The sequence below is a fragment of the Protobothrops mucrosquamatus genome, unplaced genomic scaffold (assembly GCF_001527695.2).
Source record: "Protobothrops mucrosquamatus isolate PMUCROS unplaced genomic scaffold, P.Mucros_1.0 scaffold1563, whole genome shotgun sequence".
In the NCBI taxonomy this organism is placed as follows: Eukaryota; Metazoa; Chordata; class Lepidosauria; order Squamata; family Viperidae; genus Protobothrops; species Protobothrops mucrosquamatus.
The window spans coordinates 178,686-205,349 of NW_015387731.1; the positions used below are offsets into that span (position 1 = coordinate 178,686).

Here is a 26,664-nt window from a genome sequence, read left to right on the forward strand (position 1 = left end):
TCTCTGTGGGTGCCCCTGCCCTCTGGAACGAACTACCCCCCGAGATCCGGATTATTCCGGATCTCCTTACTTTCCGCCGCGCCCTCAAGACATGGCTTTTCCAACAAGCGGGCCTGGCCTAGGGAGGATTTTTAAACTGGGTTTTTTAGAAATTTTAATTATCACAACATAAAAATTTTGGTTTTAATTTGGTTTTATTTGGTGGGGTGTGTGGGTCTTTCTTTGTTTTAATAATGTTGTGAGCCGCCCTGAGTCCTTCGGGAGAAGGGCGGGATATAAATTGAAATAATAAATAAATAAATAAATAAATAAATAGTTGAGGGAAGACCTAGTAAACCCCTTTTTAGACATGTCAGCCCAATTGATTTCAGGGAATGCATGCAACTGTGGATAAGGCTATTATCCATTTTATCCCTAAAGCATGCCTTAAAATAAAATTTAAAATGACAAAAAAAACCTTACATTTCAGTTAGTTATACTTTGCACAATACATTTCCAGCATCCAGACAGAAGATGGTTGTATAATAGTAACAATTAGATGTTTTCTTCCATGGGACAGAAAATTATTCCTTAAGTAACCTTTATCAGTCTTGGTACATTCCTTAGAAGAGAAGCATTGCCAGTCTTCTGCAAAGTACTACTTCTGGCGTACCTGCTACCTATCCAAGTAGTTGAAGCACTGATTGCTTCTGCATGCCAGTTGTCTCTCATTTCTCCTATCAGCCACCTTGCTACTTGCTTCTTAGTTGTCAGAACTGTCCTGATGGGGTGTTCCATGCCTTCTGAATTCTTTGTTCTTCCCAGGGTGGACTTTATGAGGCTGTCAATGAAACCTACAAGATTCTCATTCCCATCCACGAAGCCAACCGTGACTTCAAGAAGTTGGCAGTTCTGCATGGCAAACTGCAAGATGCTTTTAGCAAGATAACTGGCCAGGTAAGAACATTCTATAGCATGGTTCATTGCAGTATCTCATTTTAGGAGATGAATTAAGGTGATAATCAAAAGGAGCATTAACTTCTCTCCTTGGATGTTTTCCCAAACATTATTGTGTTCCATTTTATATTGTCTATCAGAAAAAATAAACACAGGGTAGGTTGGCACATCATTTAAGTTGTAGCTTGTTAATTGTCATAATGAAAGGCCAATGTAATCTTGAAATACATTAATAGAAGTATTGCATGCAAACCTATAGGAAATAATTCCATTGCACTTTGCACTGGTAAGATTACAGTTGGGTTGTTACATTCAGTTCTAAGCATTGTACTTTAAAAAGATCATGGAAAAGCTGGAGCAGGTTCAAAAAAGAGACTAAAGATGATGAGAGTTCTGGAAACAAGTTCCTATGACCACCATGTAAAGGAGCTGAATACATTCAGCTTGCAAAAGAGAAATCTTAAGTGACCTACAGATACACAAAGAGTCTGCCATGTGCAAGAGTGGTGCCAGGTTTTCTGTTAAACCTGAGAGAGGGATAAGAATCAGCAGGTTGAAATGAAATTGGATATTTGGATTAATTTTCTGATGGTAAGAGCTGTTAAGTGCAGCTTCTGCTTCCTTATATTGTAGCTTTTCAAGTGGTATTGGATCTCTACTTGTTAGGGAGGGTTAGTGAATTCCTACTTGGAGCAGGGAATTGAGCTACATAACCAATACGATCCTTTCAGACACATACATCTTATGATTCTTTGGGTCTATAAAACAAGCCAAAATGTTTAGACTCTATACCAGCGGTTCTCAACCTATGGGTCGCAACCCCATTTTGGGTCGATCGACCATTTCCCGGGGGTCTCCAAGCAAGGCTGTCCGCCATTTTTTTTCCTCTTTTCCGGCGGGTGCCTTACCTCCCTTGGGCTGGGCCAGCTGGTGGTCGGCCTGCTCCGTCTCTGCCGCTTGCCAGCTACACCTCAGCCGGCGCAGGGGGTGGAACCACGCATGCGCGGCGCTCCCGGGCAGGGAAAGTCCTCGACTTACGACCGGTTGGGTAGTCCTCGACTTACGACCGGTTTAGTCCTCGACTTACAACCGGTTTAATCCTCGACTTTCGACCTGTTGGGGGTCGTGGCATTAAAAAGGTTGAGAACCACTGCTCTATACAATACATGAAATAGAAACCAAATAAGCCATGCCATAGTTTAGTTAGTGTGAGTTGAGGACCATATTGAATCCATTTGGATAACTTCATTAAAAGTTTTCACTGCTAAAGTTATGTGGCAGTAGTTTGGATATCAGGACTAAAAGAGTTCCTTGAAGGGGAAATGAGGCATATGGCTTTATTGTGATATCACTATTTCATATCATAGATTCCATAAAGAAAAATGGATGGACAGGGAAATAAACACTTGTTTATACACTCTCAATTTTTCATAAATATTCCATTTATTTCTACACATTTCATTGTATAAATATGGATGAGGGTAAAAAGTGCAGTTAGGAATTGATGAGAACCATGCTAATTTCAGGTATCTTGTTCAGCCAATATGGTTTTCCCCTGGAAATAAATATTTCAGTGTCTCAAATTGGTAATTACAATGTTAATTGTATGGTCAGATCCTGCAATTGATTTTCCTTCGTTGTTGAGATCTTAGGGATAGATAGAATGAAGTTAGTTATAAAAAGCCAATTTCTAGCTGATCCATTACAAAGGGGAGGGGATTTTACATTGCAGAATTAACTGTCTTCCCAGCTCTAGTCCTAAAGAACAGGTATTATATATTCAGTTCAAACATACCTTTGGGACTCACCAGTGATTAGTTAGAGACTAAAGGATACTAGGTTCAAAAAATTAACTACCTTTCTTGTACCTGTTTTTTATATTTCCCTGTCTCCTTTGTTTTGTCAATCAGGCCTCTGGCTGGGAGGTAGGCTATAATGTGTCTTGCTTCTTCTTGTGTGTTTGTGTGAATGTGCATGCAGCTTTAGTCCTGTAATCTCTAGCCCTTCTCTGTGCATTTATCATTAAACTCTACTACAGCTCTTTTATTAAATTAGATAGCAAAATAATAGAATATGTATCTTGAGCAAACTCTCTCTCTCTTTGTGTGTGTGCATGTGTGTACCTAAATATCACTAAATTGCAGTTAGAAATGAAAACAGTGCAGGGAAACCTATCTGGATCTCATTTCTCATTTCCACACCTACATTGTTGTCTTCAGTGTCCCAACCACAAGTAGTCCTTAGTTTACAGCTGCAATTGGAACTGAAAGTGTCATTGCTAAGTCACAGAGTTATAAAGCATAATGTCCCCTGACTGCTGCTTAGCGATGACAGTTCTGACAGTTCTGGTTGCTGACGTTAAGCAAAAATTTCTGTATTCTGCACACCACCCTTTCTTATAATAGGGAACACTTCCTTTCCATTTTAAATGGAACATTTTATGACTTTGTTTGAATAACCTGCATTATTCCATGCTGTAGAGAACCTGCAGCCTGGACAATTCCCATTGCAGCTTCATCCCTTTTTTAAAACTTATACTGATGAGTTCCTTGATCATCTTCCCATTGGTGGTGCTGCAGTGGGACAACAGTTTTGGGGGGGTATGAAGTGTGACTTATTTCTTAAGAATTGGGGGAAAAGGTGTGCATTCTTTCCGGGAAACTCCAACCATAATCAAAGCCACCAACAGCTGAGTAGCATGAGTCAGCCACATACCTCTGTTCCAGCTTACCCTGCCTTGTTGTTCTCTCTCCTCGTCTTGCTTATTCTTTATCTTGATATTGTCTTTGTTCTACTGCTTGAGGGATCTTGTCTTGGGTGGCTGAAACTTCACAAAACTGGCCATTCCCCACTTGGAGTTGTAGAACATGGCTCTCCTGGCCATGCTCCTCCTGTTCTCCCTTGCCCCATTCCCTCTGCTTCTCAAACAAAATAAAAGCTCTGGGATTCAAGCCTGCCTAGGAGGCATGCCTTTTGTCCTACAGCCTACCCAAATGTTTTAGGATTTTCCATGATAGCTCTAAGAAAAGCTGTGTGTATATTCTTCAAAACTATTCTTTTCATAGCGATAATTCAATTCTTAAGTATCCAAGGCTTCTGAATTTATTTTGTGAAATAAATAACTAGTCTAAAATTAAAAAAAAAAGCTCAGGAATATTATAATGCATGAACAGTGGGGAACACTCTAAAATTACTATTACTAATATCTGTGTCCTTTCATCATTTTAATTTCAGAATCAAATTACAATCATCTAGCCAAGGAGGATTTGTGTGTGTGTGTGTTCCAACTTGCAAATTAAGGAAGTATTGCACTAGAAGTGCTTCAAAAGATGCCCTTCTAGAAATGGTTGCTGACTTCAGTTTACAAATAAGGAGTCCTTTCTTGAGAAAGAATAGAGTAGGGGTGTCAAACTGCCGGCCCACGGGCCGGTTTCATCATACTGGAGCCGCGCCCACCCCATTGCCGGCAATGGTGAAAAAGCTCCGATACGTTGCGCGACGTCACGAGTTTGACATGTCTGGAATAGAGGTTTCAGAAACAGCCTCCAAGTTCTGCTTTGGCAAAGGAAATGGAACAGCTCAATCATGAACCTAAGTTTATCTCAGTCTGCTAAGGGACAACTGAGTTCAGTGCTAATGCTTTAGTAGTATGCTTTACTAAAGCACCTCCTCCCCCCTTCCATTCAGTGCAGCATGGCAGGATAGTCAGGTATGGAAATTCTCAAGATGAAGAATGCTGGAATTTAGGGTCAGGAGCTCTGAATGTTGCCTTAATTTGTTTGAGTTGAGCTTTTTGGTAGTACACATATCATGAGGCAAGCTAAATACCTCGAATCTTCTGCCATTGCATCAAGAATGTTTAACTATTTTTCAGACACTGGTTTTATAGTTGTTCTGTTTTTCTTTTTCTTCTATCATTTCATCTCTTCCTTGGTGTTTTTATTTTTATTAAACATCCTTCATCAAAATTAATCAAGTTCTGGCTGTTGCCAAATGTATTTTTGACCAAATCTGTGATAAAATTGATGACAAATTCATAAGTGTCAAATAGCTATTGAAAAATGGGTGGAATATGAATTACGGTACATTACCACAAGGGAGTACTTGATCAAGTTCTGGGTTGTGCACAGAAAACATTTACTGCAAAACCATGAAAGTTGTTTCCTCCTTGTAATTATAGCACTGCATAAAAATAATGTATTCAATAGACAGTGAAAGTGCACAGAGATATCCGGATAGTAAATATAACAATAGCAACGTATGTTAGGATAAAAAAGGATCTCAGTACAGGTAATCCTCAATTTACAGCCACATTTGGGGCCATAATATTGATCACTAAGCAATGTGATTGTTAAGCAAATCATCATGTCAGCAGACCTGATTTTATGACCACTTCACCACAGTCATTCAGCGAATCATATAGTCATTAAATGAATCATGCAATCAAGCAAATCTAACTTCCCCAATTGACTTTTCTTGTCAGAAGCTGGCTGGGAAGGTTGCAAATCATGGTCATGCAACTGCAAGACACTATAACCATCATAAATGGGCATCAGTTTGCAATTATGCCTGAATTGCAATTATGAGATAACGTGGGTGGTGCAACAGGCATAACTTTAAGGATGCGTCATAAGTCACTTTTTCCATTTGAACCATTGTCAAATGAATAGTCGTAAGTCAAGGACTTTTTATAGTTATCAGGCCCTTTATGAACAAATCACTGAGACAAGACTCCTGTCCTCAGTTCACTCATCCCCACTCTCTCCATCTGGAGAATTGGTTGAAGAATTACCATTCTCTTGCTAACTTCTCTCTTTGTTTTTACTTTCCTACTCAACTTCTCTGCTCTTGATGCGGCCTGGTCCTGATTTGGTGAGTTGTAAACTATCGTAAGCTAATTAAATATTTAATTTTTAGAAATATTTAATTTTTTAACAAACAAACAAAACAAGTCAGAGAGTGACATTATAGTGACTTGCAAAGTCTGTCATATGTTTCAGCTTATGCCCACAGAAGACCAAAATTAAGTATGTATCAAATGTAAACTACTTGAATTATTAGAAGTAAAAGTAAAGGGTCTAGAGGCAACTATAGCCACTCTGAAATTCAATGAACAAAGTGAGAAATCCCAACCTAAACAAGAAAACTACACCAAAATAAAAAATACGGAGCAAATAGCTTCTAAAAAAATGACCCCATATATAAATATCAATACGAAAATCGGTATACACAAATTGAACACAAACAGCTTCCATAAAAAATGACCCTATATACCTAATGGAAACATGTCACTCTTAGAAGAAAACAACAGCCAAGAGCAAAGCCCCTACTATCTACACTAGCCCACTCCAGTGAACAACAGCCAAGAGCAAAGCCCCTACTATCTACCCTAGCCCTCTGGAATTGAACAATTGCTTTCATAGCCTCCCCCTGGAAGAAAATATGCAGATACCTATAAAACAGCAGTCAGCAATAGTTTCTAAAAAAAGAGGCACAATCTGTACGACAGGAAGAAAAGTATCCCAGACTTCCCTAAGGGGAAAAAGGTGAATATTAATGATAGGAGATTCAATTCTTAGGGGAACAGAAACTATAATTTGTAGACTGCGCAGTCAATTTAGGGAGGTATATTGTCTCCCTGGAGCAAAAATCAAAGATGTAACTGAGTACCTTACTAAAATAATCCCTTTCTTCTCCTACACGTGGGGACCAATGACGCAACAATGAATCTGGAAACAATCACAAGAGATTACAAACAGGTAGGGAAGAAAGTTAAAGAATTAGGAGCATCTATATTACCAGCAAAAGATCAACATCCAGTGAAGGAGCAAAGGATTTTGGAAATGAACCACTGACTTAAAAACTGGTGTTGTCAACAGAACTTTGGCTTCCTAGACCATGGTCTGCAATAACTAGATGAAGGGCTACTGCCAAGGGATGGACTGCAGCTCACAAGAACTGGAAAGAATATATTCGGAAAGTGACTGACTCATTTTATCAAGGGAGCTTTAAACTAAAATTGAAGGGGGAGGGGCCTCCAATCTTCATGACCTTTAGAACCTACCGTATTTTTCGCTCTATAAGACGCACTTTTTCTCCCCCAAAAGGTGGGGGAAAATGTCTGTGCGTCTTATGGAGCGAATGCTGCCTGGAGCTGAAGCCTGAGTGCAGGGGAGGAGAGCATATACTGGCAGGGAAGCCTTACGTCACNTCTTTCTCTTTCCAAATGTTATTATCCTTATGCTGCATGATTTAAAACTGCTACCTGTAATTTTCTGCTGGGAGATGGGAGAGACTAAAATGTCAAGGCCTGGAGACTAAAACATACGAAGAACGGTTGCAGGAAATGGGTATGGCCAGTCAAGAGAAAAGGATTAGGGTTGACATGATAGGAATATTCCAGTATTTGAGGGGCTGCCACAAAGAGGAGGGGATCAATTTATTTTCCAAAGCCCCAGAAGGCGAGACAAGAAACAATGGGTGGAAACTAATCAAGGAGATATGTGCGTCTTATGGTCAGGTGCGTCTTATAGAGTGAAAAATACGGTAATTCCAAGCAAAAACCACTAGATAATTAATCACATAAGGAGGTAGGTAGTAAAGAGTAAAAAGAAAAGAAAAGAAAAAGAAAAATGAAGTACAGAGTGATGGGAAGGATGGAAATCCCAGTTACAAAGTAGGAGACATAGGAAACATGCCCAAGACCCATAAAGAACTCAAATGCCTATACACTAACGCTCAAAATTTAGGGAGCAAACAGTAAACTTGAAGTACGGTATTAGTACATGAAAGCAGATATGATATAATTGCCATTACTGAAACTTGATGGGATGAAACTCATGACTGGAATGTACTGATGGGAGGATACAAACTATTCAAAAGAAACAGACCTAACAAAAGAGGAGGTGGAGTTGCATTATATATAAAAGAACACTACATCTCTACAGAAATACACAAAACCAAGGATGAAAACCTCCTAGAATCCATATGAGTCAATATACAAGAAAAAAAGAATGACATTGCTAGAGGCATATATTACAGGCCACCCCACCAAGCAGAAGAATAGATGAACTTTTTGCTTTTGTAGGAAACATATCATAGTACTAATGGGAGACTTTAACTACCCTGATATCAATTGGGAGACAAACTCTGCAGCAAGTGGGAGATTGAACAGATTCCTAACCAACTTAGCTGACAACTTTGTCATTTAAAAGGTAGAGAAGTGATAGAGAGATTTGAAGTCACTGGAACCTTGAGCAAGAGTGATCATGTCATATTAGAATTCAATATAATGCAAACATAAGAAACAGAATATAATCCAACCAGTGTCTTAAACTTTAAAAGAGCTGATTTTAACGAACTCAGAGCAAGACTAAGAAAAATTCCATGGATAAAAATCCTAAAGGGGAAAACAGCTCAAGCAGCATGGGAGACTCTGAAAAATATAATCATAAAAGCCCAGTCTAACACAATACCACTGAAAAAGAAAAGTAATAAATCCAAAAAGAAACCAGCATGGCTGCACAAAGATCTCTCTGATAAACTGAAAGACAAAAAGTATAAGTATAAAAAATGGAAAGAAGGACACATATTTAAGGCAGAATATCAGCAAATAGCCCGAATCTGCAAAGATGAAGTCAAAAGCAAAGGCTTAGAATGAACAAAGACTTGCAACAAAAGTCAAAGATATTTTTTTAAAAAGTTTCTTTTATCATATAAGTAACAAGAAAAAAAGTCGAGGAAACTGTCAGTCCACTAAAGAGAGGAGATTGCAAGGACGTAACAGGCAGTAGAGAGAAAGCAAAGCTGCTTAACTCATTCTTCGCATCAGTCTTCATGCAAAAAGAAACTAGCCTAACCTATCAAAAACATAACTAAAAGACAGACTAGAAATAAAAATTAAAATAAGCAAGAAAATGATAAGAGAACACCTGTCTAATTTTGATGAATATAAATCACTGGGATTACATCCCAGAGTTATGAAGGAGCTGGCAGATGTTATCTCAGAACAAGTGTACCATATCTTTTTAAAAATCCTGCAGCACTGGGAAACTACCAGAGGATTGGAAAAGAGCTGATGTGGTTCCCATCTTCAAAAAAGGAAAAGAAAAAAACATCCAGGAAACTACAGACCAATCAGCCTAACATCAATACTTGGGAAGATACTGGAAAAAATAATTGAAAAAAACAGATCTGTGAACAGATAGAAACAAAGTTATAACTAAAAGTCAGCATGGGTTTGTTAAAAACAGATCATGCCAAACCAATCTTATTACATTCTTTGACAAAGTGACTAAATTAGTAGATCAGCGAAATGCTGTGGACACAGTATACTTAGACTTCAGCAAGCTATTCGACAAAGTAGATCACAACCTACTTGTTGGTAAACTAGAAAAATGTGGGATAGACACATCACCACCAGATGGATTTGTAACTGGTTGACAACATACTCAACAAGTAGTCCTTAATGGTACTACGTCTACATGGAGAAAGTAAGCAGTGGAGTAACACAAGGTTCCGTCTTAGGCCCAGTACTCTTCAATATTTTCATAAATAACTTAGATGAGGGAATAGAAGGTGAACATCAAATTTGTAGATGACACTAAGCTGGCAGGAATAACCAACACCCCAGAAGACAAGCTCAGGATCCAAAAAGATCTTGACAGACTTGAACAATGGGCCATATCCAACAAAATGAAATTTAATGTGGAGAAAAGCAAGATTTTATACTTAGGCAAGAAAAACCAAAGGTACAAGTATAGGTTAGGCAAAACCTGGCTCAAAACCAATAACTGTGAGAGGGACGTTGGAGTCCTAGTGGACGATCATATAAACATGAGTCAACAGTGTGCGGCAACAGCCAGAAAAGCTAATACAATCCTTGGTTGTAGAAACAGAGACATAGAATCAAAATCACGTGAAGTATTAGTACCGCTTTATAAAACCTTAGTAAAACCACACCTGAAGTACTCCATCCAGTACTAGAGAAAAGAAGAAATAGGGGCGACAGGACAGCAGTATTCCAGTATTTGAGGAGCTGCCACAAAGAAGAGGGGCTCAACTTATTTTCCAAACCACCAGAAGGCAAGAAACAATGGATGGAAACTAATCAAGGAGAGAAGCAACTTGGAATTAAGGAGAAACTTCCTAACAGTGAGGACAATTAACCAGTGGAACAGCTTGCCTTCAGAGGTTGTAGGTGCTTCATGGAGGTTTTTAAGAAAAGACTGGACAGCCACCTGTCTGAAATGGTATAGGGTCTCCTGCTTGATCAGGGGGTTGGACCGGAAGACCTCCAAGGTCCCTTCAAGCACATTTCAGGGGGTGCAGGAAGAGATTGATCTTTATTGGCAAATGATGGTCCCTGAAAGTACCTTCAAAATCACAGGATTACCTGGATTGTTCTTTGTGGACACAGTGCAAACAGAAGCAGGCAAGAATATAAACCCACACTTAATTGTAAATGCATATGTTATTGTTAGCTGTCCAGAGTTCTTAAAATGAGTAGCTGAATAAATGTTTAAAATAAATATAAACTGGATTCAAGGAAAGAATTGCTGAGAGTGGGATAGGTAGCCAGATTAGTAAAACATGTTATAGTTAAGGTTAAAATTTTCAATCTAACTTTGCTGTTGTATTTCTCCCTCCATTCCTTTAGATTGCTTTAGAGAATGTTTGGAACGTATTTCCGAGTTGGTTTTTATGGCAGCAAATTTGGAGACCTGGATGAACAAGAGTTTGTCTACAAAGAACCTTCTATCACTAAATTAGCTGAAATTTCTCATCGACTTGAGGTAACAGCTAAAATATCCTTAAAAGAGATATAGATGAAGCAATTTAATAACGAGTGAATATGTAAGAGAAAACAGAGATTGAATTGTGAATGGGAACACAGCACCAATTGTGTCTCTTTAGAGTGTTTGCATGCAGTCTTGCTCTTATGCCTTGGTAAGAACTTGCTGAAAAGAAAATTCCATTCCTGGCTTTCAGAAATCTATGCAAGTAGTCCTTGACGTATGACTGCAACTGAGCCCCAAATTTATGTTGCTAAGTGAGTTTTGTCCCATTTTATGACCTTTCTTGCTACAGTTGTTCAGTGAATCCCTGCAATAATTAGTAACACGGTTACTAGTTGAATCCGGCTTCCCCATTGACTTTGCTTGTCAGATCACATGACCCTGAGACACTGCATCCATCATAAATATGAACCGATTGGCAAGCTTCCAAATTTTGAGTATGTGACCATAGGGATGCTGCAATCATAAGTCACTTTTTCCAGTGTCATAACAATGAATGGTCACTAAATGAGTGGTTGTAAATCAAGGACTACCTGTATACATTGTGCAGTGTGCATATGCAGGGGGATCAGAGCTGCTGATCTCCATACATTCTTATCTAGGAAGCAGTATCAATATACTTTATGTTTTATTTATATTATAATATTAATATAATTATTAGATTTTATCTGCCTTTATTACTTTATAGATATTGTAACTCAAAGCAATGAACAGACATAATAGTCGTTCCTTCTCCTATGTTCCCCACAACAACAATCCTGCGAATTGGATTGGGGTGAGAGAAAGTGATTGGCCCAAAGTCACCCAGTTGGCTTTTATGCCTAAAGCAGGATTAGGACTCAGTCTCCTGGTCTGTAAGCCAGCACCTTAACCCCTACACTAAACTGGCTCTCACTTTGATATGAATATAATTATAAGCTCCCTATATGGAAGATAGCTGTTTTCCAGTACTTGAGGAATTGCCACAGAGAAGAGGGGTTGATTCATTCTCCAAAGCAGGACAAGAAGCAATGGGTGGAAGATCTAGAACTAAGGACAAATTTCCTGACAGTGAGAATAATTAATCAGTGGAATAGCTTGTCTCTAGAAGCTTTGGGTGCTCCATCACTGAAGGGTTTCAAGAAGAGACTGAACAATGATTTGTCTGGAATGGTATAGAATCTCCAGGGGGTTGGACTAGAAGACCTCCAAGATCTCTTCCAACCCTATTATTCTCTGCTCTATGTTCTAAGAACTTTGTAGATAAAATTCTATTGATTTTAATATCATGACCACAATTTACCAGTATTTTGCTTTCGGATTTTAGTATTCCATTCATCTGTGAAAAGATGGTAAATTTGGGTGTGTTACATTGGCATAAACCTTTTCAATATTCATTTGTTCTGCACCTGTATTGGAACATACGTAGATTGGGACTCACCCTTATAATGAGAGACTTGCCTGGGCTCACATTCAGATTGTATAATTTGGGGGGTTGTGTCCAAACACTGATTTATGCACTCTTCTTTAAAAACTTCAATTCTTTTATTCTTTTCATGTTAATACTAGATAAATTGTTACCCCTCTGTGTGAAAAGCAACCACTCCAGTTCGTTTTAGTTGACTGAAGATTGCTAGTACCTACTATATCAATCTTAGGTCTTGATATACCAGTGATTTACCTATCTTGACAGCATCAGACTTTCATTTTGCCTCTATGTGCGTCAGTAGCCACTTGAATTTAATCCTCTGTCACTCTGCTACTCTTGTTTACACTGTGCTTTTTACCCAGTAGCCTGTTGGATACTCTCCAGGCAGACAGGCTCATTGTTTGCTATCATGTAGACATGGTTTTGGTTATGAATGTTTATTTTCTTTTTCTTGGCAAAATACTGGAGTGGGTTGCCATTGCTGCCTCATGGCTGAGCCTGAACCCAGGTTTGCAGGATCTTGGGTGGCCTGGGTGGAAACATGCAGTTCTAACTTGTAGGAATAAAGAAGACATATGAACTATGTACAATTTGCTAAATATATTGATGAGATCCCTATGTATTTCCCCTCCTTTTTTAAGTAATGGATTGGAGAGCGGGAGGGATTGTCTGTTGATGCTTAGAAAATGTACCCCATGCTGTGACAGGCAGCATAACAAATAGATAGATAGAGAGGGGGGGGGGTCTCCTAGGCAGGATCTTACATTGGGGGGGGGGGCTGTCTAATTCTTCCTAGGGAGAATCTTCTGCATTTTTTTCCTATATGCTCTTCCTCCCGCAGGGTGCTCCAACTGAGATATAAGATAAGCTTATCGTGGGTACTGGAGTGAGACATTGATATATCTGATTCATATTAACTTTTATATTGATATAATTATATAAAATATAACTAAAAACTACAAAAATACTTTGATTCTATTGAACACAATTTTAGGAAGAAAAACTGGTTATTGGAAATGCTCAAAATCTCATATTAATTTTGTTCTACTTGCCATTTAACTTTTAGAAATGTTGAATTGTTCTTTTGAAATATGTACCAATAATATACAGTATACTTGAAAACTAAAAGGAATGCAATGGGAATGGGTATTATGACTCCTTCTTCTTCTTCTTCTTCTTCTTCTTCTTCGTCTTCTTCTTCTTCTTCTTCTTCTTCTTCTTCTTCTTCTTCTTCTTCTTCTTCTTTCTTCTTCTTTCTTCTTCTTCTTCTCTTCCTCCTCCTCCTCCTCCTCCTCCTCTTCTACTTATTCTCCTTCTTCTTCCATGTCTAGATCAGACTTTAAACTGCCAGAATGAAGCCGCCTTCTTGGCTTTGTCATTGGTGAAAAAAAGTCATTATTGGTACATGCTTCTGGTAGCAGCCGATATAACAGCAGATGGGCCAGGCTGTGCATCTCTCCATATTTACATAGCGTGTTGTTATCCGCTAAGAGTCTGCACTTGAGCATATTTGTTTTACACATAGGCATTCCAACTCTCAACCTATTCAGGGTCTTCCAAGTAGTATAAGGGAGGTCAGATCCTTCAGGCATATCATCCTTAAATATTATTCTTGGCTTGATAGTCCTCTTCTTCCATCTTTTAATTCAGTTTTGTTTTTGTGTACCCTCAAGAATGTTTGTTTTTGCCATAAAGCTGTTCCTAGATCTGAGTCAATGGGCTTGGGGCATATGTCTGTTCAGAGGATGTTGAGGATCATTATCTTGCTGTCATGGTTCCAACAGATGTTACTCTTCAAAGAACTTCGAGGCATTGTTTACCTTAAAGAATCTTTATTCAGATAACATGGCATCAGCACGTACATCTGACTTCCCCTCCCCATAGCACATAGATCAAAGCAAAATTCCCTCCTACAACTAACAGTCATAAATCACATTCTCCATTGAGTTTGAAATGCTGGCTTTCTGTCCATTCTTCATCCCACCATGCCTTATTATCTCTTATTACAATATTGTATGTCTAACTAACTCCCATCACATTCCTCCCCCTCCCCCAATATCATCTAATTCTAAGAGTAAAGCATAAGAAAGAAAAAGGCTGCATCTCCATATGTTGTCAAAGCAAGAACATCCAATGTTAGCAGTGTTAACACTTGCTTAGTTCTCTCAACATCTGCAGCTACTTCTCTCCTGATCTTAGGTGGGACAATGCCCAGTGAGAGAATATATTTTCTCAATTGGGGTAGGTTTGAGACAACCTGTCACTAAGCGTACTGCTTCACTGATGATGATATCAACTTGTTGGCGTGTGGAGATGCGCCCCACACTGGAGCAGTAAACCTGGGAAAAACCATTATGATTGTAAAATTGTAAGTTTCCAACAAGTTTGGAAACACATCCATTCTTGGTCAATTATACAAAAGACTAAGGAGCTATTTGAGTTTTGTCTTTAACAGAATTTTGGATTATGTCTGTAACATTGTTACACTGCAAATACCTACTGCAGATAGAACTGCTTCACTGGGCAGAAGGAAGGAAGGAAGGAAGGAAGGAAGGAAGGAAGGAAAGAGAGAGAAAGAAAGAAAGAGAAAGAAAGAAAGAAAGAAAGAAAGAAGGCGTCTATAAAGGAAGAGGCTGTGGTTTAGAATTGGTTTTGTACAGGTAGTCCTCGAGTTATGAATGTAATGGAGACTGCCCATTCCATTCTTAACTCGAAAATTCGTGGGAGTGAATCTCGTACCTCAAATAAGCTAACTCCCTTGCTTGTTAAGACACACACGGCTTGTTAAGTGAACATGAGGCATCGCAGGGTGGGGAAGGCCATGGAGGGCCTAGTGATGGAACAAGCCCCCAAGGCCTCCCCAACCCACTAAGATACTTCACGCTTTCCCCTCCCTTCATGCTATGCCAGACTCACCTTGAAAACAACTTCAATCCACATCTTAAGAAAGCAGAACTCTTGGAAACAATCTCTTCCAACAGGAACTTTTATTAAGAGAAATTGATAGTAGGCATAATAGATAGGATCTGAGGGATTTCCTTACAAATCAATGTTTTAAAGTGTCCCTAAGCAGCCCCCACCCCGCAGTTCTTCCGGGCGATTCAGACCGGCAAATTTCTAGATGTTAAATCCAGAAAAGATAATATCAATCCGGCTCCGTTGTACATGATCATTCAACAGCTCCTCACACCTTATTTTGATGATGGATAAATAAATCAGATTCCGGAGGCTGTATCCTTTCCCTAGCTGGCCGGTAAGGAGGAGAAGTTCAGAGGGGCATAGGATAAAAAGCTAATGGTTACATTGTGATGGTTAGCAGACACGAGGCGAATAAACAAAAGGTTACTTTGTAGTGAATAGAGGAAGTGAAAGTAATAAACCTGCATGCATATCCCCCCTCCTCCTTAGGAGTATGGCAGGATCCAGGAGAGGGTGAGAATTGGTTTTATATCAGAGAAGATAGCTAGAAAGGAAATATAACTGGATCCTGACAATCCGTCTCCTCTCTGCTGTGGTTCCTGCTGCTGCCTGGATCTGAGGCTGTGAGACACTTCTGTGTGCCTCCAGCGGCCAGATCCGGGCATTGGAGGCCTTTTCCAGGCCGCTGTCGCCCAAAGTGAGTCTGGGGGATGCTTCCGTGTGCTTCCGGAGGCCCGATCTGGGTGTTGGAGGCATTTTCCAGGCCTCTGCCGCCTGGATCTCCAGGCCTGGAGCAGCCAAGAGGGTGAAGGATCTTGATCTTCGCAGGGTGAGTATTGAAGGCCTAGTGCATTTTATAATTAGTATTTCGTAGAGTTCTGGCATTTACAACAAAAGCCTAGACGGAAAACACTAACTCTTTTACTGACTGGATACTTTAAACCAGGAATGAGAAAACTGATCCCACAGGAAGTATTGAACTATCTTGTCACTAGACATGTGGTTAATCGTCATTCTGATGCCCTGAGATATCCAGAATCATCTCAGACCTTTTTGCCTTGCAAAATCGTCCTGTTTTGTTTTCCATTCAGGAGTTTTATGCTGAACGTTTTGGGCATGAAATGGTGGAAATCATCAAAGGTTCCAATCCTGTAGACAAGACCAAACTGGATCCTAATAAGGTAGATTCTACTGTGCATAGTATTAGACGTTGGACTATATGTTTAAACCAAGAAGACATGAGCAGAAAGAAGCTGTGGATCTCTAGGTATAGCAATTCCTAAATATTTCTAGTGTAGCATTCTAGGTAATGTCCATACGACATATACCACAGTGGAAATGCCTTTAGGATTTCTCATCTCATTCCATAAGCTACACATCTTGCCTATAAACTACTGAAATTGCAAGGTTATCAGAACGCTTGTCCTGTTTCCCCCCTCCAAGAATCCAATGCTGCTTTGGAGCAGCTGCTGTCTTGCCCTTGTTCCAATGATAGCCTGAACTCCAAGCAAGCAAGTGCCTGATGCAATATTGCTGAAAGGATGCTGATCCTGTCTTGTCTTGTCCCAGGCATACATCCAGTTGACTTATGTGGAGCCTTTCTTTGACACCTATGAACTGAAGGACCGTGTCACGTATTTTGACAAGAACTACAATCTGCGCACCTTCATGTTTTGTACCCCATTCACATTGGATGGACGAGCACATGGGGATCTGCACGAGCAGTTCAAGCGCAAGACTCTGCTCACTACTTCTCATGCTTTCCCCTACATCAGAACCCGCATTAATGTCATCCACAAGGAAGAGGTAATAGGAGAATCAGCTCTTGCAGCTTGCAGGGATCACAGTTACTGGGAGTGAAAAAATTGTAGAATATGGTTTGTATGCAAAATTCACCTTACTGAAGATCTCAGTTTTCTGTATTTTATGATGTATGGAAGTAAGCTTGAAAGTGTTTCAGCAGTTTAATTTTTAAGACCTCAGAAAAGTTAAATTCTTTCAGACAGAGAAATGGCCAGAGAATATTGCACTGTGTGAATGCAATGCAGACTTCTCTAAGTGTAGCATTTCCAGGCTACACTCTGTAGTAGGTCAATTGTGAATAAGTTATGTGAAATAGTAAATGTAAGAAAAACATTCATTGTAAATTAAATTATGAGATAGAGGTCAGGCGGTTATAACCCTTATACTGTATGTAGAGCACATAAATCCATCTTTTCCTGGTGCAAAACTTGGATTGGAACTAATTTTATATAATTTTTTGTACTTATACACATCGTTTTAAGCACAAGGAGGTAATCTTCTGACAGTTTTGTTTATGTTTGCCTTGTCTTGTTTCCAGATTATTCTTATTCCTATTGAAGTAGCCATAGAGGACATGCAGAAGAAGACTCAGGAATTGGCTTTTGCCACCCATCAGGACCCAGCTGATGCCAAGATGCTGCAGATGGTGCTTCAGGGATGTGTTGGAACTATAGTCAACCAGGTACCCAACCACGGATTGGGAAGAACTTTTATTACAGGCGGAGAAGCTTCAGGCCTAGTTAGCAAAGTGGGGTTGAGTGAGAACAGAATTGAATCCTCTTGGCAGAGATAATAGTTGAGGAACAAAGATGTTGCAAAATGAAGGAAGCATGATATATTACATAATGATGGATATATGATACAGCAACTGCAGAAGACCCTGAGATTTAAGTTTGGGGATGTGTATAGCATTGAGCAGCATTGATTATATTTGTCAGTGACCTACAGCAGAATCTGTATAGAGGTTGTCACTGTACGAGAGCTGTGTTCTCAGAAGCAATGGAATGGCCAGCCTGATATATGACTGGGATGAGGCAGGGGAAACAAGGTGATTATGTTGATGCAGTTTCTATCAGTGGGCTTCCAGGTACAATTCAGTGTTGATTGTCATCTCTAAACCCCTCCTTCATGGCTTAGGCTCAGGTTCTGATTACCTAGAGGACTGCCTTTCTTCTGAGGCCAGCCATTTCTGCACAACCAGAAATGTAGAATTGACGTATTCCAGGTCCTGGTTATAAAACAATATCATTTAGAGGGTCCTAGGAGACATGTTTTCTCTGTAGCTGTGCCTGCCCTGTGGAACAGTATTTTCTCTGAGGTCCGTATGGCCTCATTCCTGCTGTATTTTCATAAAACATTAGGAAAGTGCCTCTTTCAGTGGGCCCTGAGGCAGGATGAAATGATCAGCATTCTTGATAGGGCATCTTGGATTTATTATGACTGTTTTGAGTTTGGTCTATGCATTACTGTTTTCTGGGTTCTTGTTTTATTTTATTTTTTATTTTAATGTGTAAGCCTTCTAAAGATACTCCAGTGAATGAGGCAGCATTCAGGTTGATAATTAAATAAAAATAATGATGTCTAAGAGTGGCCTAAAATTAAATTTGATACAGATGGAATGGCAAGGGAAGGAAATATTCCCACTTGTGTCCCAGATACTGACTCCAATTCAGGCATTCTTACCATACTTCCTCTCCATGCCTTTCCTGTTCCAGGGTCCTCTGGAAGTGGCACAGGTATTTTTGGCTGAGATCCCCGATGATCCCAAACTCTATCGACACCACAACAAACTCCGACTGTGCTTCAAAGATTTCACTAAGAGGTAATGCACAATGACAACTGCCACAATACCATAGGCTTCATGCACAATTTGGTAACTACATTTATATGCTGTTCCATCATATTTATAGGGCCTTACAAAAATAAAACATTAACTAAAAATAATTGCAAATAATGTTAATAATGTGCAAGAACAGAGGATAAAGGAGCATTACATAACCGCACTAAAATATATTTATTTATAATTGCAGTAGATTCAAATGCTCATAATGTAAAGGCTTGGGAAAATAAAGTGAGCTCCACCCAAGGAGGCCTCTAGGCAAAACTTTCAATATAGATAGCCATCCAAGTATGATGTGTTACATCAGAAATGACCTCCAAAAGTTGCATATTTCTCCCATTAATGCAGATGCAACTGTGTGTCATCCGAGTACATCTTTGTTGGGCTTAACATGAGGCTGAGATCGTCATGTGCTTTTCCTCCCTTTGCAAGGAACCATTTAGATAATAGAGTCAAGAAATGTCTTTTGGGGCAGCATAAAAAAGCAACTGCAAGATGATATACCAGAAATGGTCTTAGGGAATGAAGGGGATTTCCTTTGCAAGTAATATTGGGAAGGTCAGTGAAAAGACATATACAGAATTTCTACAGGACAGAAAAAGGTTTCTTAGATAATAACTTTAGAAAGTTTGCTTCTTAGATATAGATTTCCCTGATTTACATCACAGTTAAAATAACTTCCAGCTATGCTAAAGGAAGATCAACTGGAATTCTCTTTTATAGAATTAGCTTTCCAGAACAATTCTGCTTTCCAGAATAGCAGCTCTGGGGGGAGGTTGTTATGAGGATTCAAGCATAGGGATGGAGGATGCCTCTGCCATATACTTCCTAGGAGAGCTAAAAGAATACTCTGCTCTTACTGTGCTGACTTGCATCCTGCTTCCACACACAAAATATATCAAAATAATATATATCCAAGTTAGTACAACTGTTGTGAGGATCTCAAAAAATCAGCAGAGTGCAGTGCTCCAAAGGTCAGACTGTGGTTGGGGAGAGGTAGGTTCCTTTAATGGACTGAAGAGAGCCAAGTAAAAGGTTCTTTTCAAATATGGGGCTCACCAATGACTTTGGCCTCTCTCTGTCTGTCAGATTTTCTGTTGATAAAATAAGAAGAGATTCCTGTGTATACCTTCAGCAGGTGGCAGCATCTAACCAACCATATCTAAGCTCAGAAGCTAAGCAAAGATGTTCTGGTTAGTGCTTGGATGGCAATCCTTCAGAAAGTATGTGGACATGTTCATAAGTCACCAGCATTCAAGTTCAGCTCAAAAGTGACATTAACTTCTTCAATATAAGTCTATTCAGGTCATAGGAGATAGTCAGGATAAATGCAGTATTTTCTCTTGAGAGTTGGGGGGGGAGGCAGGGGGGAGAAACGTCCCTAATTTTACACCCACAACAGCAACTTTACAGAGATAGGCTGAATAAAAAAATAGAACTGGCTCAGAGAGCTTGATAGATGAAGGTGGACTTTTATCTGGCTCTTCTGGTCCAATAAAAAAAGATAGATGAAGCGGCTCTTACACAACCACTTGTCAAGTAACAAAGCTGCCTCAATTCATTTGTGTCATCATCTCTTTTTGAGTATTTGATAGAGCTGAGCATTCTTCTCCGCTCCTACCCTGATCCGTGATCATTTTATTTTTATTTTTTTAAAAGTTTTATTAGTTTTTAAGAATTACAATCTTTAGAACTTAGTAAACAACATGTTGTCTGGGGTCACATATTTAACGTTAACGTCTTCAATATAAGTCTATTCAGTACTGCACAATCCAGTATTTTCCCCCTGATCCTTTCTTCCCCATATTTTTTCCATTTTCCCCTCATTACACAATTAGAATTCTTGATACTATCGATATATACAGAGTTAGATATAAACATCTTCATCATATTTTACTAATATACAAAATAACAATATCAATTCATAAATCAATATCCAGTTTTTGTGCTCTTGTTAAGGTTTAATTTCCCATCAATATTTAAAGTATCTTTGTCAGTTATGATTTTCTCGATATTAATTACATTTATATAGCTAAACATTTTATTCATACCAATCCTCCTCTTATTTTCATATTTCACCTAAAAGAAGAGGAAAAAATGCTGTTTTAATTTTAAATCATATCTTTCATTATGAAAAGTCTAATTATATCTAAGGGTCATCCGTTCTTTTAACCATATTCAAACAAGTACTTAAACATATGATACCCTCTCTAATAGGTCAAATCTTCTATTTTTTAAATCTAACTCTCACTTTCTTTCTTTACCAAGTAGCTTTCCAAACCAAGGCAATTAAATTGCCCAGGAATTTTCTTTCTATTTTTATGAAAGTTTGGCATGAGGAAGACAATTTATTTAGGGTATTTTTGAGGGGCAATTCTGCCCATTTATGTTCCTTAAGCAACTCCCATCTTCCTTCTCCCTCAATTTCTCCCCTCATCTTTTGTCTCCCAAATTGTAACATTTCTCCTGACGGCTCTATGTTCCATTCCCCAAAATCTTCTTCCTTGTCATCTGGTGCATCTTGCAAGGGTCTTTTGCAATTTCATTGTTATGGGTAAATCTTGCAGTATTTTATTTGTGTATAATAGTTTATATTTCCCTTCTTTCATCTCTTCTGTCTCTAGATCCATTTCCTCTGCTTCATCTTCCGATCTCTGGTTTATTTGTTCATACTTTGTAGTCGTTGTCTGGGAACTTTCTAGTTGTAGATTTAATTTGGAGATTTGCTCATTTATATTATCTAAATTAGTTTTAGTCGCATTGTGGTTTCTTTTTATGTCCTCTTTGTATGCAACAATTGTTTGGTGAATTAGTTGTAGCATAGAGTATATTTCCTTCTGAAAGGTATTCATTTTTTCTTGAGGCATCATTGCTGGAGATCCTCTAATATCACCAGTCTCAGTAAGAGTAGAACAAATCTTCCTCTAGCTTTCTGGTCTTTATATGCAGCCTTTATAATCCAGAAGATTTTAGAGTACAGATCCAGTCCCAAAATCAATATTTATAATGATCCTTTGTCAGGCTTCCAAAAATTGTCAGTCAGGCAATATAATCTACAATGTTCAAAGTGTTCAACCTCTCTGAAAACAGCTCAAAAGCCTCTCCCAGCCAAACATAATCAAAGGTCAAGTTTTTCTTTCTCTTCCACTAGCTCTTGAGATTAAGCTCAGTGGGTGTTTGTAATCCAACAAGGTCAGGGTGATAAGTATGCCAAAATATTTTCCTTTATTGCCAGCTGTTCTCCCTTAGGCTAGGAATCACCAAGCAGGCAGGAAGCTGGTTATAGTGCTGTACTCACATCCACCACTAGATATCATTCAAAATCCTTTTTCCATTCTTAAAACAAAGGATTGATTTCTTGTATTTCACCTTGATGTTTTTTTAAGAGAAAATCTTAACAATTATCTCAATTCTCAAATTTCAAAACTAGTTTTATATTACTTCCACTTCAATATTGTGTATTTCTGTCCCCCATAGAAATTAAAATGCTGCTTCCATTCACATTCGGAGGTTTTTAGCTTCTTGGGAGCCTTTCCCAGGAAATTCAATTATAAAATAGTAAAGAAAGGATCGATATTCTCACTCAGTTCCAAACATGCTATTTACGATGTGCTAATTGGTGCTTTTGTTCTTCGGTTGTCAGCAGCTAATGGCCGGCTGCAGAAATGTAGCCGGTCTTTCCCCTGCCGGTTTGGAGGGCTTTCCTTGAATCAAACGGAAATACTGCTGTCTCTCCATGATCGACAAGGCACCCCTCCTTCTTCGTCACCTCTTCGGGATGACTTTAGGCCCTTTTCAGGTCCGCAGCGAAATTGGGCGCAGAGGGCAGAGCCTTGCCTTCCTGCGTCCGTGTCGCCGCAACGCAAAACCAGAAGTCCTGATCTGTGATCATTTTAAACTGGGCAAAAGTTATTTATGGAAATATGGTTATGGCATGCTCTTAGAAACATTTCATTATGTTAATTAAAGCAACTTAATTCACATACTGGCTGTACAATTTCTCTTGACAATCTTGTCAACGCTGCTAACATCAGATGTTCTTGCTTTGACAACAGATAAAAATGCAGCCATTTTCTCTTTTTCCTTTTCGCTACTTTTAGAATTAGTTGGTACAGGGAGGGGAGATTGGGATGCGAGCTCAGTTAGCCATAATAATAACTGCCGTGGGTCCAGAGCTAATAACATTTTGGCGGGCTGGAGAGCTGGGGAGAAAGCCCACACTTTAAGCTAATTGAGGAAAGTGCTTTATGACTGTTTATTGGGGGGTGGGAATTGTAGTTTGTTACTCTGTATCCAGGGGAGGGGAATTTAGTTTTTGGGTTCAACTATGTAGTGCCGATACTTTGTATCCCGAATAAAAGATTCTTTAAGGAAAACAATGCCTCAAAGTTCTTTTGAAAGGTTTCATCTATCAGAACCATGACACTTGTCTTAACAAGGAAAGGTAGATACTGATTTTATATACAGCCCCTCTAGAAATGTGGGATAATGCTAAGTAATTCATTGCTGTCCATCCTACAAACACAGCTTTGCTCTCTGCCCAGTTGTGTATTTTGTTTTCTGTATTGAGTTTTGCAAAAAATTGTTTCAGTTCTTAATGGATCAAAGAAAATAGTTTCCTTTAATATCAGCCAGGCCTATACAATCCCCCTTTGGGTGGCTAAGTTTAGACTGTTTATTAATTTGATATTCAGCTTTTCCTCTAAAAAGTTCCAGACAAACTAAAAATAAAGCCAATCTTTTGAAAGGATGTCTTCAAAAGAGTAAATTTTGCAGCACATGAATTCATTGCCAAGACCTGCTGCAATTCAGTAAGTGTGATCTGAGGAGAAAAGTTTGTCCCCAGAACCTTCCAAATCTAATAAGACACTTAAAAAATCTATTGCCCTTTGAGGGTGTTTCAGACTAGAAGCTGGGAGCAATTATATCCAAGTTTGGAACAGACATCTGTAAATAGCCCAAAGGAAGAGACAGAAAACTCTTTGAGGCTCCTCTAAGCTAGTATCCACCTATTTTCTTAGATGTGAAGATGCCCTTCGTAAAAGCAAGACACTGATTGGACCAGACCAACGTGAGTTCCTCCGAGAGCTAGAGAGGAATTACCAACGCCTAAAGGAAGCCCTGCACCCGCTACTCAACCGCAAAATCCCTCAACTCTATACATCAGTTGCTCCTCATTCTGCACACAGGTGAGGCTTGCATGCCCAGCTTGCCTCTGCTATGAGTAAACACTTCAAAATGGAGGCTCAGAATCAAAGTGCCTTGCACAGACAGGTTTATTGGTACAATTCCACCACTGTTACACTTAGGGGCGCTTCCTAATTTGTTGGTTTTGTTTTCATTTTTTTCCTCCTTGGGATATAAATGAATCCCACTTAATTTTTCTAGGAATTCTGCTCCTCCAAACCAGGAAATATATCCTTGTGCTGCTATCCAGCACAAGATACTATGCTGTTGGATTAAACTCAGATATTTAGAATGTCATAAGTGACACTGGGGCACTGTTAAGTTCTTTACCACTTTACCACTTTTTTCAAGGAACACAGTTCTTACCATTAGTAAGAATCAGTTTAATAGTGTCTGTTAAGTGACATGTGCCTGTTAAGGCTATTTTAAATCTTATAATGATTCTGATTGTGCCAGTTGCTTTAGAGCAGTGGTTCTCAACCTTCCTAATGCCGCGACCCTTTAATACAGTTCCTCATGTTGTGGTGACCCCCAACCATAAAATTATTTTCGTTGCTACTTCATAACTGTAATTTTGCTACTATTATGAATCGTAATGTAAATATCTGATATGCAGGATATATTTTCATTGATACAAATTGAACATAATTAAATTCTATTCTATTCTACTCTACTCTACTCTACTCTACTCTACTCTCTTCCATATTGTCTATTCTATTCTCTCTTACATATTGTCTATTCTATTCTATTCTACTCTACTCTACTCTACTCTCTTCCATATTGTCTATTCTATTCTCTCTTCCATATTGTCTATTCTATTCTATTCCATTCCATTCCATTCTATTCCATTCCATATTTTCTACTCTGCTCTGCCCTGCTCTACTCTGCTCTATATTCTGTTCTGTTCTGTTCTGTTCTGTCCTATTCTATTCCATTCCATTCCATTCCATATTTTCTACTCTGCTCTGCTCTGCTCTGCTCTATATTCTATTCTGTTCCGTTCCTTTCCATTCCATTCTATTCCATTCCATATTTTCTACTCTACTCTACTCTGCCCTGCTCTGCTCTATATTCTATTCTATTCTATTCTAATTAGACAATTTAGGATCGTCTTCTTCCTGGTTATTCGAACAAGATTCAATTATAGAAATGACAACTTTCCGATCATTCTCTACATCTCCCAGCTTTGCATTTGGAGTGAAATGAATCCCAAATTGCCCTTAGTATATTTTATTATTTTATTTCAAAATGGTCAGAGAGGAGGGTAATTTCCCTAAGAACCACCCGCTGTGGTGCTTGAGGAGTTCCTGTCTCTCAGCCCCGCCCCTTTCGAGGAGGAGAGTTTGGGTGGGGGGGAGCAGAGGGAAAGCGTTCTCTTCTCATGGAGGAAATTGGCCTCGGTGGCTCACCGTACGCGAAGCCTTAAGCAGCGTGAGAGTTGGAAGAGCGAGGGGTTCGCCTTTCCATCCCTGCTGCAGGGCTTGCAGCTTTGTGGGTTGGTACTTTCACGCTCGCGGGATTCGAAACGCCACAATGGCTCAGAACGTTCAGAGTGTTACATTGTCTTTCACGCTGCCCATCACTTGGCACATTTGCCTGGGAAAGGTAAATGCCACCCTCACCGTTTTGGGGGTTTCACAAAGGGACCGCGCGGAATGAAACGTGTCCGGTGCTGACGCCCCACTCCCTTGCAAAATGCGCGTGGGACGCAGGAAAAAGCCCCCTCGGTGGGGGAGAGGAGGAGAAGCGCTTTTAATTCCATGGTTCTTTCTTCTTTTTCTCCCCCCCCCACCCATTTCTTGCGTGGCTTTGAATAGGCGATTATTTCTGAATTCTAGCTTTGTCCCTAGCTTTGGAAACGGCTCGCCGAAAGCTTTATAAGCGGTGTCTCAGTAAGACCATCGGAAATATGTGTTTTCCGATGGTCTTAGGCGACCCCTGTAAAACAGTCATTCGACCCCCAAAAGGGTCGCGACCCACAGGTTGAGAACCGCTGCTTTAGAGAGATCCTGCTTCAGAATCAGACCCAAATCTAATGCAGTTCTTTTATTTATTCAGTAGAAATATACATTTCCACCTTTGCCATTTCACTCTTTCCCCACATAGTGTAAATCCCTTTCTAATATTTGTTTGAAAACCTTCTTCTATTTCTCTTCCAGAAGTTCCTTCAATAGATTGAGTCTGAGAAAGATGGAAGCCTAGCCTGGATTGCTTGAATTGCAAGGAGTCTAATTTATGAAAGAAAGTACTGAACTTTGCAGCCGTCAGAGTTTCAGCCTTAATGAAGGATTGTACAATTATTTTGCACTGGAAGACAATATTAAGATTCCTGCCCCATTTTTCCTGGCACTGTTCAAGATTTGAAGCCAGAGTTTCAGTCAAAAAGAAGGAGAATATTTGTTAAAGATGGTAGTAGAGAGAAGCTGGCTCCCACATTCTGCCTTGCTGAACACTGAGCACCACCCTCAGGAAACTTCTCAGCACACGGCCATCTGAGTTGGGAACGCTAGGTCAGACCTTCTGCAGATTTTCTTGATTCAAGTGGAGATTTGTGTCATAGACACTGACCTTGAATTTCCATATACAGCAGGTAGATCCAAAATGTAACTCTAGATGGACTTGGAAGTTTCTTCATTGTGGTTTCTCTGCTGTTTTCCCTTTCAAAGCTGAGATTAGCTGAAGAATTTGAAACCCTCCACTACTCACCCAATCCCTTCTTTTGTTCTGTGTTTTCACATGTTTTTGGCTTTTGATCACTTCGAATATCCAGTTAT

At 39.4% G+C, this 26,664-nt stretch overlaps 1 protein-coding gene across 1 annotated transcript in view; it reads left to right on the forward strand.

Annotated features, from left to right (window-relative positions):
* The window catches only part of LOC107293279 (dedicator of cytokinesis protein 7), a 113,979-nt gene extending 87,887 nt beyond the window's left edge, over nt 1-26,092 (forward strand). Inside the window, exons 39-46 of the mRNA XM_029285356.1 lie at nt 805-936; nt 10,605-10,730; nt 16,152-16,241; nt 16,630-16,866; nt 17,402-17,545; nt 18,579-18,685; nt 23,725-23,892; nt 26,050-26,092. Of these exons, the coding sequence (XP_029141189.1) occupies nt 805-936; nt 10,605-10,730; nt 16,152-16,241; nt 16,630-16,866; nt 17,402-17,545; nt 18,579-18,685; nt 23,725-23,892; nt 26,050-26,092 (1,047 nt within the window). The remainder of the gene's footprint in view (nt 1-804; nt 937-10,604; nt 10,731-16,151; nt 16,242-16,629; nt 16,867-17,401; nt 17,546-18,578; nt 18,686-23,724; nt 23,893-26,049) is intronic.
* The last annotated feature ends 572 nt before the right edge of the window (nt 26,093-26,664 follow it).